Below are 15,106 nucleotides of genomic sequence, written 5' to 3'. Positions count from 1 at the left end.
ATTTGAAGGTTGACTTTTTTTGTTTTAAAAAAATACTTTTCTTTTATTGGTCGGATGAAATATGCTAATTTTTTGAGAAAGGAAATTTGGGTTTTCATGAGCTGTATGCCAAAATCATCAATAAGAAAAACAATAAAAGGCTTGAACTACTTCAGTTGTGTGTAATGAATCTAAAATATATGAAATATATATATATATATACATATACATATATATATATATATATATATATATATATATATACACACACACACACACGCGTCAGGGGTTCCCCGAGATTTGAAAATTTTCCGAAGGGTTCCTCGGGTCAAAAAAGGTTGAGAAAGGCTGGTCTAAAGGGTACTTAAAGAGAGCCAGAGACGAAGCACCCTCATGTATTTTACCATAAATATCAATGGGAACATGACAGTAAACACCTACTCTGTTCTCTGTTTCATTCTTCTCTGCTAAATCTGCCTGTTATCAGCCCTGATAAGAATCCCGACTGAGCATTCAAGTCTAGCTTTGCCCCATATGATTATAGCCGAGTCAGTCTTCTGTGATGTCTTTTCAAGCCCAAGCCTGCCCCCTTGTGGCTCTGCTTTGCTGCTTCGAGGATAAATAGCAGGAAAGCAGAGCCACAAGGGGGCAGACTTGGGCTTGAAAAGACATTACAGAAGACTGACTCAGGTATAGTCATTCCGATGAACGCTAGACTGAATGCTCAGTCGAGGATTTTTATCAGGGCTGATACAAGCAGATTTAGCTGAGAAGAATGAAACAGAGAGCAGGGTAGGTGTTTACTGTCATGTTCCCATTGATATATATGGTAAAATACATGAGGGTGCTTTGTCTCTGGTACTCTTTAAAGACAGAGGGCTCCTGGCACTCCTGTTCCTTCCAAAATGTTTATGCTAGATGGGTGCCGATCTCAATCTATTCACAGCTAGACACCAGGGAACTGTATAGGGGATGGAGGCCACTAGACACCAGGGAACTGTATAGGGGAGGGAGGCCACTAGACACCAGGGAACTGTATAAGGGAGGGAGGAGCACTAGACACCAGGGAACTGTATAGGGGATGGAGGAGGCATTAGACACCAGGGAACTGTGTAGGGAAGGATTGGGTGCCTCTAGACACCAGGGAACTGTATAGGGAAGGGAGGCCACTAGACACCAGGGAACTGTATAGCGGAGGGAGGGTGGACCACTAGACACCAGGGAACTGTATAGGGAAGGGAGGCCACTAGACACCAGGGAACTGTATAGCGCAGGGAGGGTGGACCACTAGACACCAGGGTACTGTATGGGGAGGGAGGAGGGGCACTAGACACCAGGGTACTGTATGGGGAGGGAAGAGGGGCACTAGACAACAGGGTACTGTATAGGATGGAGGGGGACCACTGGACACCAGGGAACCTTATAAGTGAGGGAGATGGTCAGTATGCACACTGTTTATAGTCCATGAGCACTGAGAGAAATTCAGAGGGTGGAACAACAAAGTTAATAGTGAACGCATCAAGTACCATCTGAGCCCCCTCTTCCCCAGGGCCCCATAGCAGATGATACGGTTGCTATGGCTATTTCTACACCACCAGTGGGCGCTTTGAGCAGTCAATCCCTCTCTTCTAGGGATGGTCGGAATGCCAATTTCCAATTCCGCGGTAAATCCGCATTCCGTCATGTACCGATTACCGATTCTGCTTTCCGCCCGACTTTAATATCGATTTTCTCAAAAACTATAAGGCCTTTTGAAAACTTTTTTTGCATCTTGTTCAAAAGATTCTGTTTAATAAACCCTGAAAATTTTGTGTTTTTAGGACTTACGGGGGCTTTGCTATTAACCGCTAAAGTCGGTGGATTTTTACTGTAATGTAAAATGCAGAAAATACCGTATATACTCGCATACAAGCCGAATTTTTGACCCCCAAAAAGGGGGTCAAAAGATGGGGGGTCGGCTTGTATGCGAGTCTTCCCTGGTGGTCTAGTGGTGGGTGGTCCACGCCCCGCTCCCCCCCCCTCCCCGCTCCCCCCGCGGCCGCCGCTGCTATTACCTGCTTAGGCAGCGGCCGCTTCCTAATCTGCGTTCCCCTTCTGAAACTTTCTCAGAGTGTATCACAGCAGCGCGCCCGGCGCTGCTGCTGTGACGATGCAGGGGGCAGGAAAGAGCGGTTCCCTTGGTAACGGCGATACAGATCGCCGCTATAGGGAGCCGCGCTCTTTCCTGCCCCCTGCATCGTCACAGCAGCAGCGCCGGGCGCGCTGCTGTGATACACTCTGAGAAAGTTTCAGAAGGGGAACGCGGATTAGGAAGCGGCCGCTGCCTAAGCAGGTAACAGCAGGGGGGTGCGGGGAGCTGGGGGGGAGCACTACCTACCTATGCTGGGCACTATACTGGCTAAACTGGGCACTATACTAGCTAAACTGGGCACTATACTGGCTAAACTGCGCACTATACTGGCTAAACTGCGCACTATACTGGCTAAACTGGGCACTATACTGGCTAAACTGGGCACTATACTAACTGAACTGGGCACTATACTGGCTAAACTGGGCACTTTACTAGCCATACTGGGGCACTATACTAGCTAAACTGAGGCACCACCTACCCATACTGGGCGCTATACTGGGCACTATACTGGCTATACTGGGCACTATACTGGCTATACTGGGCACTTTACTAGCCATACTGGGGCACTATACTAGCTAAACTGGGCACTATACTAGCTAAACTGGGCACTATACTAGCTAAACTGGGCACTATACTGGCTAAACTGGGCACTATACTGGCTAAACTGGGCACTTTACTAGCCAAACTGGGGCACTATACTAGCTAAACTGGGCACTATACTAGCTAAACTGGGCACTATACTGGCTAAACTGGGCACTATACTAGCTAAACTGGGGCACTATACTGGCTAAACTGGGCACTTTACTAGCCATACTGGGGCACTATACTAGCTAAACTGGGCACTATACTAGCTAAACTGGGCACTATACTGGCTAAACTGGGCACTATACTAGCTAAACTGGGCACTATACTGGCTAAACTGGGCACTATACTGGGCACTTTACTAGCCATACTGGGGCACTATACTAGCTAAACTGGGCACTATACTGGCTAAACTGGGCACTATACTGGCTAAACTGGGCACTATACTGGCTAATCTGGGCACTATACTGGCTAATCTGGGCACTATACTGGCTAAACTGGGCACTATACTGGCTAAACTGGGCACTTTACCAGCCATACTGGGGCACTATACTAGCTAAACTGGGCACTATACTAGCTAAACTGGGCACTATACTAGCTAAACTGGGCACTATACTGGCTAAACTGGGCACTATACTGGCTAAACTGGGCACTTTACTAGCCATACTGGGGCACTATACTAGCTAAACTGAGGCACCACCTACCCATACTGGGCGCTATACTGGGCACTATACTGGCTATACTGGGCACTATACTGGCTATACTGGGCACTTTACTAGCTATACTGGACACTTTACTAGCTATACTGGACACTTTACTAGCTATACTGGACACTACCTACCTATACTGGGCACTATACTAGCTATACTGGGACACACTGGGGGGCTGCACCAATCCAGCATTTCCTACCCCCGGCTTATATGGGGGTCAATCATTTTTCCCTGTTTTTTCAGGGAAAAGTTGGGGGGTCGGCTTATATGCGGGTCGGCTTATATGCGAGTATATACGGTAGGCAGATGCAGATTTTCTGCATTTTACATTACAGTAAAAATCTGCCGACTTTAGTGGTTAATAGCAAAGCCCTCTTGAGTCCTAGAAACACCAAATTTTCAGAGGTTATTAAAAAGAATCTTTTGAACAAGATGCAAAAAAAAAAGTTTTCAAAAAGACCTTACAGTTTTGGAGAAAATCGATGTTAAAGTCGGGCGGAATTTCCACGATTTCCGGCGGAAATTTCCGCGATTTCCGGCGGAAATCCGCCTACAGCACTTGCATTTCCGATCGGAGTTTCGTAAATTGCATTTCCGCGGAATCCGAATGAGCATCCCTACTCTCTTCCCATTACCCTCTGGAATAGCGGCAATTATTGTTGCCAGTTTCTGAGTTTTGTAGCACAGTGTTGGGGGGCAGAAAGCAGCGTGAGGGGGGGTACAGAGGCATGTCCTGCATAAGGGAACATACCGCTGTGTCCCATCTGCCCCCCTGCTGGTCCGCCTCGGGTTCTCTTTAATAATATAGCCTACAGGCTATATTATTAAATAATATATTATATATTATTATATTAACAGTAGTAAACATTTGCAAAGAAATCCCAACCAACACACACACACACACACACACACACACACACACACACACACACACACACACACACACACACACACACACACACACACACAATACCTGGGCCAAACTCCTCAATGACTTGCTCGTAGGCTGGTCCTCCAGGTAAGTAGCTCTGGTGGCCTAATTTATCACAGTCTATAAGAGCAGCTCCAAGGCCTTCCAGTCTCTTAGCTACAGAGGATTTTCCACTGCCACTGCTTCCAGTTAGACCAATGATGTAGGGCCTGAGTGGGATGCTGGGATTCACCTGGAGAAACAAGAGAAAGTTATCACTTGCAAAGTCTGCAATGCCAGCCCCTAGGTTTTATGAGAAAAAGACTGTGGCCAAAATCTGTACCTGTTACCAAACAGCAGAACTAAGCAAACCTGATTTCCCCTGTCAGATGAATTCAAGGAACTGTAAACCAGGTTGGAGAAGACTGTCCTTCAAAGTGGGAAAAAAACTCTGATATACCATTCAATAAAAATCTGTTTTCCTACTTTATTACCCATACAGTTATCATATTTGCTTTTGTGCACAATATGAAAGTAGAAGACCGCCGCTCACCAGTAGATGATATGGGATGTGCCCGGAGATAGAACTGACAGCCAATAGTTCCAAATAGACAGAGATGAAGTTGAGTCCGGCACCATCCACTTGTATGCTCTTTCACTTTATTGTTAAATCACTGACATCACAACGTTTCGGAGGACTAACCTCCTTTATCATGTTAAGTCAGCATCTAAATCACTTCACAATTATGTCTCCTTTTATATTCAGTTAGTACAAAATAGACCAATCAGCTGTGCCTGTCGCATTATAGCGACCAATCCCCTGCTGTCCGTCAATCGGACCTGATAGGGGACTTCTCATAACCATGCAACACGCTGTGTCTCCAATGAGAGCACAGTAGGAGTGGCCATGCGCGTATGTGGAGAGCCATCCCCCTGTGCTGCCTCCGTGTGCGCCGACCAATAGGGACACGGTCACCTGATGACATGGCGTCAGGCCACGCCCCCATAGGAGCGGACCTGACGGGAGACTTATGTCCCAGGGAGGGGAGCGTCACTCCTCCTCCCGGCAGCGCGTAATGCACGCCCAATGGGGATACAGTCACCTGTTGACATAGCGTCAGGCCACGCCCCCAGGAGCGGACCTGACGGGAGACTTGTGTCCCTGGGAGGGGAGAATAACTCCACCTCCCGGCAGCGCAACACGTCAGCTGGATGGGCGGACCTCGTCATTGTCCGCCTGCCCGCCGTATCTAGGCAACCAGCGGGACGCTCTCCACCCGCCCATAGCGTCCATACAAACATTGCAACATCTAGCTACTCGAAACTAAATACTCACTAAAGTGCTAATAGATGGATATATCTATCATGGGGCATCATATGCAGCAACTCAGAATAAATAAATGATTTAAAATATAAAAAGAAGGAGTTATTAAATGTTAAGGTGACTGAAATCTACTATATAAATGGAAGCATGTCATACTCCCTATTCATCCCTCTAGGTTCTAAAGTATCCAATCTACGGATCCATACTGCCTCACGGTATAGGAGTTTTTTAAGCCTATCTCCTCGTCTCAATGGAGGAACCTGCTCCAATATCTGAAACCGAAGCTGACTCACTGAGTGATTGGCTTGTATAAAATGACTAGGGACTGACAATTCTTTTACATTATTTCTAATAGTGCTTTTATGGGCTGACAAACGTACTTTCATAGGTTGTGTGGTTTGTCCTATATACAGCAAACCAAAAGGACATTTTTATGCATATACTATGTAACGTGAATTGCAATCATATTGGCCTCTAATATAAAACTTAGTTCCTAAATGAGGATGGCATATGTAGCTACCCTTAGTAACACTATGACAATGAACACAATTAAGACACGGGTAAGTGCCATTAGGGCGGGAGGTTCTGTGGACCCTGCCACTCAATGGACCCATATCTGCCCTCACCAACTTGTCCCTTAGTGTGGGGGCCCGTTTATATGACATAAGGGGGTAATTTTGAAATTCTTCAACATGAGGAAATGCTACTCTAAGCAAATTCCAGTTGCTGCGTATGATGCCCGCTATTCTTTCACTATAAACACTAAATTGACTAACAAAAGGAATTCTAACCTGACAGCCAGATCTGCGATGGGTCTGTCCCTGGACTGATGTCCCGACTTTCTGTCTTGCCCTATTGAGAAGTCTCAATGGATATTGTCTCTTAATAAACTTCTCCTGCATTTCATCCAATCTGGTCTTTCTAACTGCTGCATCATCAACTATCCTAGAAACTCTTTGGAACTGACTCACAGGAATAGAATTTCTAGTGGCCATAGGGTGAAAGCTTCCATAGCACAATGTCGAATTGGTGTCTGTAGGCTTAATATAAAGGTCTGTACCCAGCCTACCTCCAGAGACACTCACCATTGTGTCAAGGAAGCTCACACTCCGGTCATCACTATGAATGGTTAGACGTATAGCAGGACATTGTTCATGCAACATATCAACAAATTGTACAAGGCTCGAACGTGACCCCCTCCATACGCAAAAGATATCATCTATAAAACGTAGCCAACATATGGCATTGCTAGTAAATATCTCACTAGGATACACAAACGTCTCCTCATATGAGTTCATAAAGATATTTGCATAGGAGGGGGCCACATTCGAGCCCATCGCTGTGCCCCTCAGCTGTAAATAAAATTGGTCCTCACCCAAAAAGTAATTGTATTTCAGCACTATTTGTAACAAGTTACACAAAAACTTAATCTGTGCACGACTGAAGTCTGAGGCACATGTTAACATGGATTCTACCGCCTCTACACCCCCATCGTGTGGGATGGAGGTGTAGAGGCTCTCAACGTCCAACGTGACCAATAATGCACCTTCTGGAATCAATGGTAATTTCTTAATAGTATCAATAAACACGGATGTATCTCTTAGATAAGACTTGCCCGCAACAACATACGGTCTGAGCACCACATCAAGGTATCTAGCCAAAGGAGAGAAAATAGATTTAGATGCTGACTTAACTTGATAAAGGAGGTTAGTCCTCCGAAACGTTGTGATGTCAGTGATTTAACAATAAAGTGAAAGAGCATACAAGTGGATGGTGCCGGACTCAACTTCATCTCTGCTTTTGTGCACAAGTAATATTGTCTGTTTACAAATTCCCAAAGTATAGTTTATCTGCTCTGAAAGCTGACATTGCATTTTCTGGCATAGCTGCTGTATTTATATGTTAAATCTATCTAGTCATCACTTCTATGCTCTCTGCTTCTACATTTTCATTTTCAGCACAGCTCATTTTCAGCACAGCAAGGAATATAGCAGAAGTAGGAACATAAACAAAAGATAATGTTATCACCTCTTCGGATGTGGCCAGAAGCTGCCCACTGAAGCAAGGAGCTTTCCACTGTGTGTGTTAGTAGATTTTATGCTGTAAATCTTTTAGAGCAAAGACAAAATGCTGAGTTTTATACCACTTTAAAGGATACCCGAGGTGACATGTGACATGAGATAGACATGTGTATGTACAGTGCCTGGCACACAAATAATTATGTTGTGTTTTTTTATTATCTTTCTCTGCCTGAAAGAGTTAAACATCTGGTATGTAAGTGGCAGTTCCTGTCAGGACTGGGTCAGATTTGCCATTGGCAAATGGCTTCTGAGAGCAGGAAAGAAATAAAAAGGGTCAATAGTTCATAGATTTTAGCTCTGGAATACTTCAATGAATGTGTCATTGAGTAAACACAATAAAAACAGTAAAAACTTAAAGGAGAACTGTAGTGAGAGATATATGGAGACCGCCATATTTATTTCCTTTTAAGCAATACCAGTTGCCTGGCAGCCCCGCTGATCTATTTGGCTAAAGAAGTGTCTGAATTACACCAGAAACTAGCATGCAGCTAATCTTGCCATATCTGTCAAAATTGTCAGAAAAACCTGATCTGCTGCATGCTTGTTCAGGGGCTATGGCTGAAAGTATTAGAGCCAGAGGATCAGCAGGATAGCCAGGTAACTGGTATTGCTTAAATGGAAATAAATATGGCAGCCTCCATACACCTCTCACTACAGTTCTCCTTTAAAAAGTAGATTTAAATATAAAATCAAACCGTGGAATATCTTAAAAAGTCATTTTTTAGGAGAAGGAGGATAGATACAATTGTTTATTTCGTTAGTTTATTTTCACTTCGGGTGTCCTTTAAGTCCCTTTTACACGCATTACATTGCTTCCACCTAACGTACCTCATCGCCATGGCCATTAAAGCCAATGGAACATGCTACACTTCCTGGGATGTGGAGGTGCTCCAGCTGACGCAAAAGCTGCAGTGCGTTATCTAGAGTGCGCAGATGTTCAGATGACATGTTTCCTATCAGGCAGTATAAACGTGACTAAACACTGAGACTTTTTGAAGGCAGGTTGCCTCTAATTTACATGTCAAGGCAGTCTGCTGCATATACTAAAATATATGCAGCCATTCTGCCATGCACAAATCGTATATAACTTACTTACTAAACTGTTGACTGTAAAAAGGAAAAAGAAGGGAACATTGCCGCAAGCCTTCCTCTTCCTGTCTACAAAAGACTGACTTTAGCCAAAAGTCACATTTTTCTAGGAGTGATTACAGGAACCCTATAACAGTAAATCAGTATGAGACATTTTTATGAGCAGGGAAAAGTGCTTCACCCTACTAAGCTCCACCCCCTGACTGTTACTGGCCGACTCCCTATCGCAATGTATGGCCTGGTGCACACCGAGCGGTTTTTGTAGCGTTTTCCAAACCACTTCCGCATGTGAAAACGCTTGGCTAATGTATTTCAATGGGATGGTGCACACCAGTGGTTTGAGGTTTTTTAGCAAACCGCAAACGTGGGTCCTGCAGCACTTTTGCGGTTTGCAGAAGCGTTTCTGCCTCAATGTTAGAGTATAGCAAAAGCTCAAAACGCTCTGGAAAACGCTAGATCAGAGCGGTTTTCCAGGTGTTTTTGTTACAGAAGCTGTTCAGTAACAGCTTTTACTGTAACAATATTTGTAATATGCTACACAAAAATGGTCCCAAAAATGCTAGGCATGTTTAGAAAACGTCTCTAAACATGCCTAGAATGGCTCTGAAATCCGCTCCAAAAATCTCTAGCGTTTTGAGGATCTGCTAGTGGTTTTGGTGTGCACTGGGCCTATGTGCTTGTTCTCTCCCAGAGCTATGCAGTGCAATGCTGCAAGAAAAATGCATTGGTTACCATTCTGACTCTGCTCTGCGCCCCACTTGCATAGAGACGGCCCTGAACTCTGGCTTTTCGTAAAGAGTGAATGGTAAATGAAGATTCTTACAGCTGGAGGTTTCAGGAGAGTTCCTAATAATCTGTGCCTGAGGCTGGAGGAGCTGATTTTCTCCTCTTCATTTGCAGAGTGTTTAGGATCTGTAATCAGCTGAATCTCATGAATAACCAGTTCTTCAAGTCCCTAGGAAAACAAAAACAGAAGAGCATAAACCAGAATGTAAAAATGCAATTTTAGGGGGAAGCCAGTTAACTTATCTGTATGTTTTTGGGATGTGGGAAGAAAGCCGGAGTGCCTGGAGGAAACCCACACAGACATGGGGAGAACATGCAAACTTCTTGCAGCTGTTGACCTGGGTGGGATACCAACTGGAGACCCAGCACTGCAAGGCAAGAGCGCTAACCACTACGCCACCGTGCTGCCCTACGTATTGCTGAACTATGTAGTGCTGAACTATGTAGTGATCTGAGACACATATATGTACTTTGAGTCCTAGGGGTGAACATTGCTTTAGAAATGGTATAGATTGCAGTACCTGAATATAAAACTGGACAGTTGTGATACTATGCCCACAATATTCAGTATAGGTATGTGTCTGCTTTATTACAAATTAAATGTGTTAGAATAGATTAGGGACCTATCAGTGTACATCATTTTTTTTTACTTGCCTGAAGTTGAGCTTTACACTTCCAGTTCATGTACGTTAAACTGGATTACCACTGTTAGATGTCAAACAGCACTGTAGACTTTGATCTTAGGATACTTTCTAATTGTTGCGTATGTATTTATACTGCACTGAAAAACATAATGGCACTATGGAAATCAAAGTAAAGTTTAGCAGCATGTGGTATTTAATGGGAACCTTAACTGAGGGGGATGTGGATGTTTCCTTTTAAACAATACCAGTTGCTTACCAGTCCTGCTGATCTCTTTGGCTGCAGTAGTGGCTGAATCACAAACCTGAAAAATGCAGCTAATCCAGTCGGACTTCAGTCAGAGCACCTGATTTGTATGCTTGTTCAGGTGCTGTTGCTAAACGTATTAGAGACAGAGGATCAGCAGTACAGCCAGGCAATTGGTATTGCTTAAAAGCAATTCAATATGGCAGCCGCCATATACTGTACCTCCCACTTCAGGTTCCCTTTAACAAAATGCATAATGTAATCTTGCATATCACCATGTCAGTCTCTCACATATAATCTCAGATAGTGACCAGTGCAGGTCTACAACTTACATTTTCCTGGCGCCTCCTGTTCACAGAGAGTCCTCCTTTTCGAGTCTCCTCGCTGACCACAATGCACTTCAGGTCTGGGTCTGTAATTGAAGGGCCAAAAGGATCCGATATAGGCACTATGTCATACAGGAGGGAGGGCTTCACATCCACCAGGAACTGGGACAGGTTGTCTAACCTCCTATGGTAAGGCTCAATCAGCTCCTTCAGGATCTTACCTAGAACAGCAAACAGAGGCACTTCAAATAAGCTACATCAGTGTCAAAATAAACAGAGGCCACATGATAAGTACTTCTGTAGACCAACTGAAGAAAACCTGTAGTGGTAATAGTGGAGGCTTCCACTGGGAAAGAATAGTACTGTATGTACTACTACACGTTAGAAACCTCAATGAAACCCTTGCACCGAACTTATTATACTCCAGCCAGGCTTCATTGACTAGACCCTACCAGTTCCTCTAACTGTTATATATATCTGGTGCACCTGCACAAGAGTTCATGCCTTTTGGATTCAATTGGTTCGCTATCGCCCAATTCCCTTTAGCCCCAGTATTTTTCTATTAGGAGACAAACCTTCAAACCTGAAATATCCTGCTCATAGGCTACATGCAGCACGTTGCCCCGCTTGCAAAGCGGGTTAATGCTCGAAATTGGAATACTCCCCATCTCTATTAACCACTTGAGGACTACAAGCTTACAGCCCCCCCCCCCCCCACCCCCCCAGTGACCAGGCAAAATACCATTCAGGCCACTACAGCTTTAACCGCTTGCACAAATGAGTCTGTCATCCTTCTCTTGCCACCAACAGAGCTTTCTTGCCACCAACAGATTGCTGCTGCAGCGTTTTTTTTTATTGTTAATTTAAATATTCTTTTCTTTTTTATAAAAATTACAATTTTTCTTATTTAAAATTTTCACCCTCCCCCCGAGAGCCAATGAGCGTAATCGTATCTCATAGGCATCAGCCTATGAGAGTGATCGTTCTGTGAGGCTCTCCTGGAGACAGCTCAGTAACAGAGCTGTACCCCGTACAGCGCTGCACAGGATCGTAGCGCTGTACAAACACTTTTGGCTGTTTTTTTTCCTCTCCGTAACTAAAGCTGGGATATGCGCTTGCATTAGCACGCGCGATCCCCGCTAATCTCCGCCCACCGATTTTGACACCTTCCGGCGTTAGGCGGTCCTGGGGCTGCTACCTTCCCGACGCCAGGCGGTCGGGAAGGGGTTAATGAAAAAAAAAATCACTGACAACATGACAGGATTCCAAAACACGTGAACCCATGGATCACATGGCTGGAGATTCATGGCCTATGCCATATCCTGCATACTTCTGATATATTTTGCACTTCTCTTGCACTATGTGGTAACATATTATTGGACTGCGAGCATGTATGTTTATTGTTCTCCCTGTTGTGAGACTGTTTCTCACTGAGCTTTAATATTGCTATAACTTTATTTTACATGACTACTGCTGTAGTATTCAACTATAACCCTTACAGGGGTTCTATTGACTTCTTGGCCATATCTGTACACGAATACTTCAAGAAAACCGTTCGAAACTAAGATTAGCACTAGGAAGTAAATTCAATGCAATATCCAATATAATCAATGTCCAAGACCAAAGTCGCACGAGTAAGCGCCACCAAGGGCGTGAAACATGTTGGATAAGGCCTTGCTGCATGAATCCTGAGATTTGGCCTTGAGTAAGAAGCTGGTGCAGAAATCAATATAGCATCAGACTACAGCCTCAGGGTTCTCTGGAACGGTTGTTTCATTTCTCACTGGATTGCGTGCAAAATCCTCCATAAAATTAAATGTCACCAAACCCAGGAATTTAAGGTGCAAATGAGAGAAACACATTTGGTGACAGGACTTTGTAAAGTGCTGTGGAAGATGTTATATATCAATACACAATAATAATAATAATAATAATAGTAACATGAATACTTGCACTTCTGGTGGTCTGATCTAGTCTGTACAATTGTAGATGCATCAACGAGTCGGTTAGAGTTAAGATGGCCACACATCAGGTGAATTGGCGGCCGATCGACCAACTGATGCGATTACAATCGAATGAAAATCGGTGCCGCCAAGTGCATGCCCGATTGACGATGTGACCAATTTTGGACCAAAATTGGTTGCATTAATTGGTCAGAGATGCTGCAAGATGTGGGGCCTTCGCGCTCGGTCAAGTGCATGGCGGTAACAGTGAGCGATATCGCGATGGCTCACGAACGTGACTAAACCCCAGACGCTGTCTCCCCTAATGGTAAATGTGCTCCCCCAGTGCACTATACATTATCTGTCTGCGCTGGCTCTGGGCTGACTACGGGCGCTGTCCTCCATCCATACATACATGCGCCCCATGTGGTTGTCGGTGTGCACGTGTCTGACATCACACACGCACCCACATTACTCCCGCAACCACGTGGGTCTCGTGTATGGACGGAGGAGCCCGGAGCCAGTGGCGGACAAGCGGAGAATACGGACAGGTAATGTATAGTAAACTGGGCACAAGGGGATGGGGGGGGGGGCACACTGACCATTAGGGTCGACAAGGCAAGGTAGCGGATGCAACGTCACAAGGCCGATTCCAGCATAAAATTGACCGGGAATTGGCCTGTGGTCAGGCAACAGATCTCTCTACGATCAGATCAGAGAGAGATCTGTCTCTTAAGAATGGGTAAATATTACATCTTTTGGACTATAGGTCAACCACCTAAATCCAATTTACCACACAATGAATATTTTACTCACTGTCCAGAAGCTCTTTGTCTGCAACCCCAACGAGAAGCCGCCTTTCAGCCAGCAAACAGCAGACGGTCAGTAAGATTTTATGGGCGTTGTGCAACCTATCAAAAGTTCCTCCCACCACAACATCTGAATAACTTTGCATTACTGTTCCTCCACTGTCCGCTGCTTCTGGACTAGAACCGCCATCCAATTGTTCATACTCTGGGTATAACAATACTGATGTTAGGTTTGGCGGACAGCTGTAAGAGCTTGTTGCGTAGCGCTCTAGCTGTTGCTTGGCAGGGTTGTATTGTCCACCATCACTGGTCTGAAAGTCTGTGAGGATCACTTCAGGAGGGTGAGAGAGATTTTGAACAGAAGAAAGTGGATGCTGGCTACTGCCTTGGTTTTTAATATTGGTTAAGAGCACGCGAACATCCAGATTACTGTGGAGATCAGCATCAGAATACAGTTTAGAGATTAGGTTGCAGACCTCGGTGGTAGCAGGAATGTAAGTGGAGCTGGGCTGAGATGACCCAGTAAGAAGAAGTCCTGGCTGGAGGTGAACATACAAGGTGTCCTGAACAATCTTCGCTGCAGAAGCTAAAATAGGGGCCAGTTTCATGGACAAGGCGGACAGAGGAGATGTTAGAACCAGCACTCCAGAACGAAAGACAGACATTATGGAAATTCACCCTAAAAGGAAAAAAATAGAAAAAATATTTTTTTTTAATTAAAATGTACTTGAAGTAACATGTGACATGTTGAGATAAACATAGGTAAATATAATACTAGTAAGACATTCTCTGAAGTCCTTTTCTGTTTTCCACTACAGCAAGAGTTTAAAAAAAAAGTTGTTATCTATGCAAAAGAGCTTGTTGACAGCTTGTGGAATTCAGTCTGGTTTCCTAAAAACTAAATAAGAGGATAAAACAGTAGTGGGGGAGAAATCAGTGCACAGGACCGTGACGTGGAGCGTATGGAGTGCTGTAGCCCAAATTTGTAGTCCATACATACAATCAAAGAGAAAGAGTGGGCACGCACATCCAATGCAAAATTCTATTTATTTCCATCATTTAAAATTCCAAGGCTACAATACCGTTATTGGAGAGGTGTACAAGTCCGATGGGGGGGGTCCAAGGGGATAAAACAGGTAAGAAACCGTGAGATAAGGCTTCTAATGAGGTTTAAGGCCTGGTTCACACACAAATCTGTATATTTTCGGTCCAGTTCAGTACTGGCCGGTCCTGTCCTGTGCATCAGTTTTGCATCCGTTTTCTATCAGTTCTACCTGACTGAACTGGAAATGTACACATTTTATGTGTGAACACACCCAAAAAAAAAACACATACTAAACTGATACAAAACTGATGGGACGGGACAGGACCGGACCTGGAAATGTACAGATTTATGTGTAAACACACCCAAAGAAACACATACAGTACAAAAAACTCATAGGACTGGAAACCTTTTATGTTTGAATACAGCCTAATGCTGGGAACACACGATACGGTTTACGGTTTTTTGCGGTCGATTCTCCACGTGATCGATTTACCATTCGATTA

At 44.4% G+C, this 15,106-nt stretch overlaps 1 protein-coding gene across 1 annotated transcript in view; it reads right to left on the bottom strand.

The window, feature by feature from the left end:
• Positions 1-15,106, bottom strand: part of COASY (Coenzyme A synthase) — a 71,646-nt gene that overhangs the window by 50,583 nt on the left and 5,957 nt on the right. The window contains exons 2-5 of the mRNA XM_068263998.1: positions 13,566-14,237; positions 10,813-11,027; positions 9,630-9,761; positions 4,376-4,565 (exon numbers count right to left, since the gene is read on the bottom strand). Of these exons, the coding sequence (XP_068120099.1) occupies positions 4,376-4,565; positions 9,630-9,761; positions 10,813-11,027; positions 13,566-14,223 (1,195 nt within the window). The 5' untranslated portion in view covers positions 14,224-14,237. The remainder of the gene's footprint in view (positions 1-4,375; positions 4,566-9,629; positions 9,762-10,812; positions 11,028-13,565; positions 14,238-15,106) is intronic.

The sequence above is a fragment of the Hyperolius riggenbachi genome, chromosome 12 (assembly GCF_040937935.1).
Source record: "Hyperolius riggenbachi isolate aHypRig1 chromosome 12, aHypRig1.pri, whole genome shotgun sequence".
Taxonomy (NCBI): domain Eukaryota; kingdom Metazoa; phylum Chordata; class Amphibia; order Anura; family Hyperoliidae; genus Hyperolius; species Hyperolius riggenbachi.
Note: the sequence above shows the minus strand (reverse complement) of the source record. Positions and strands in the feature narration are given on the sequence as shown.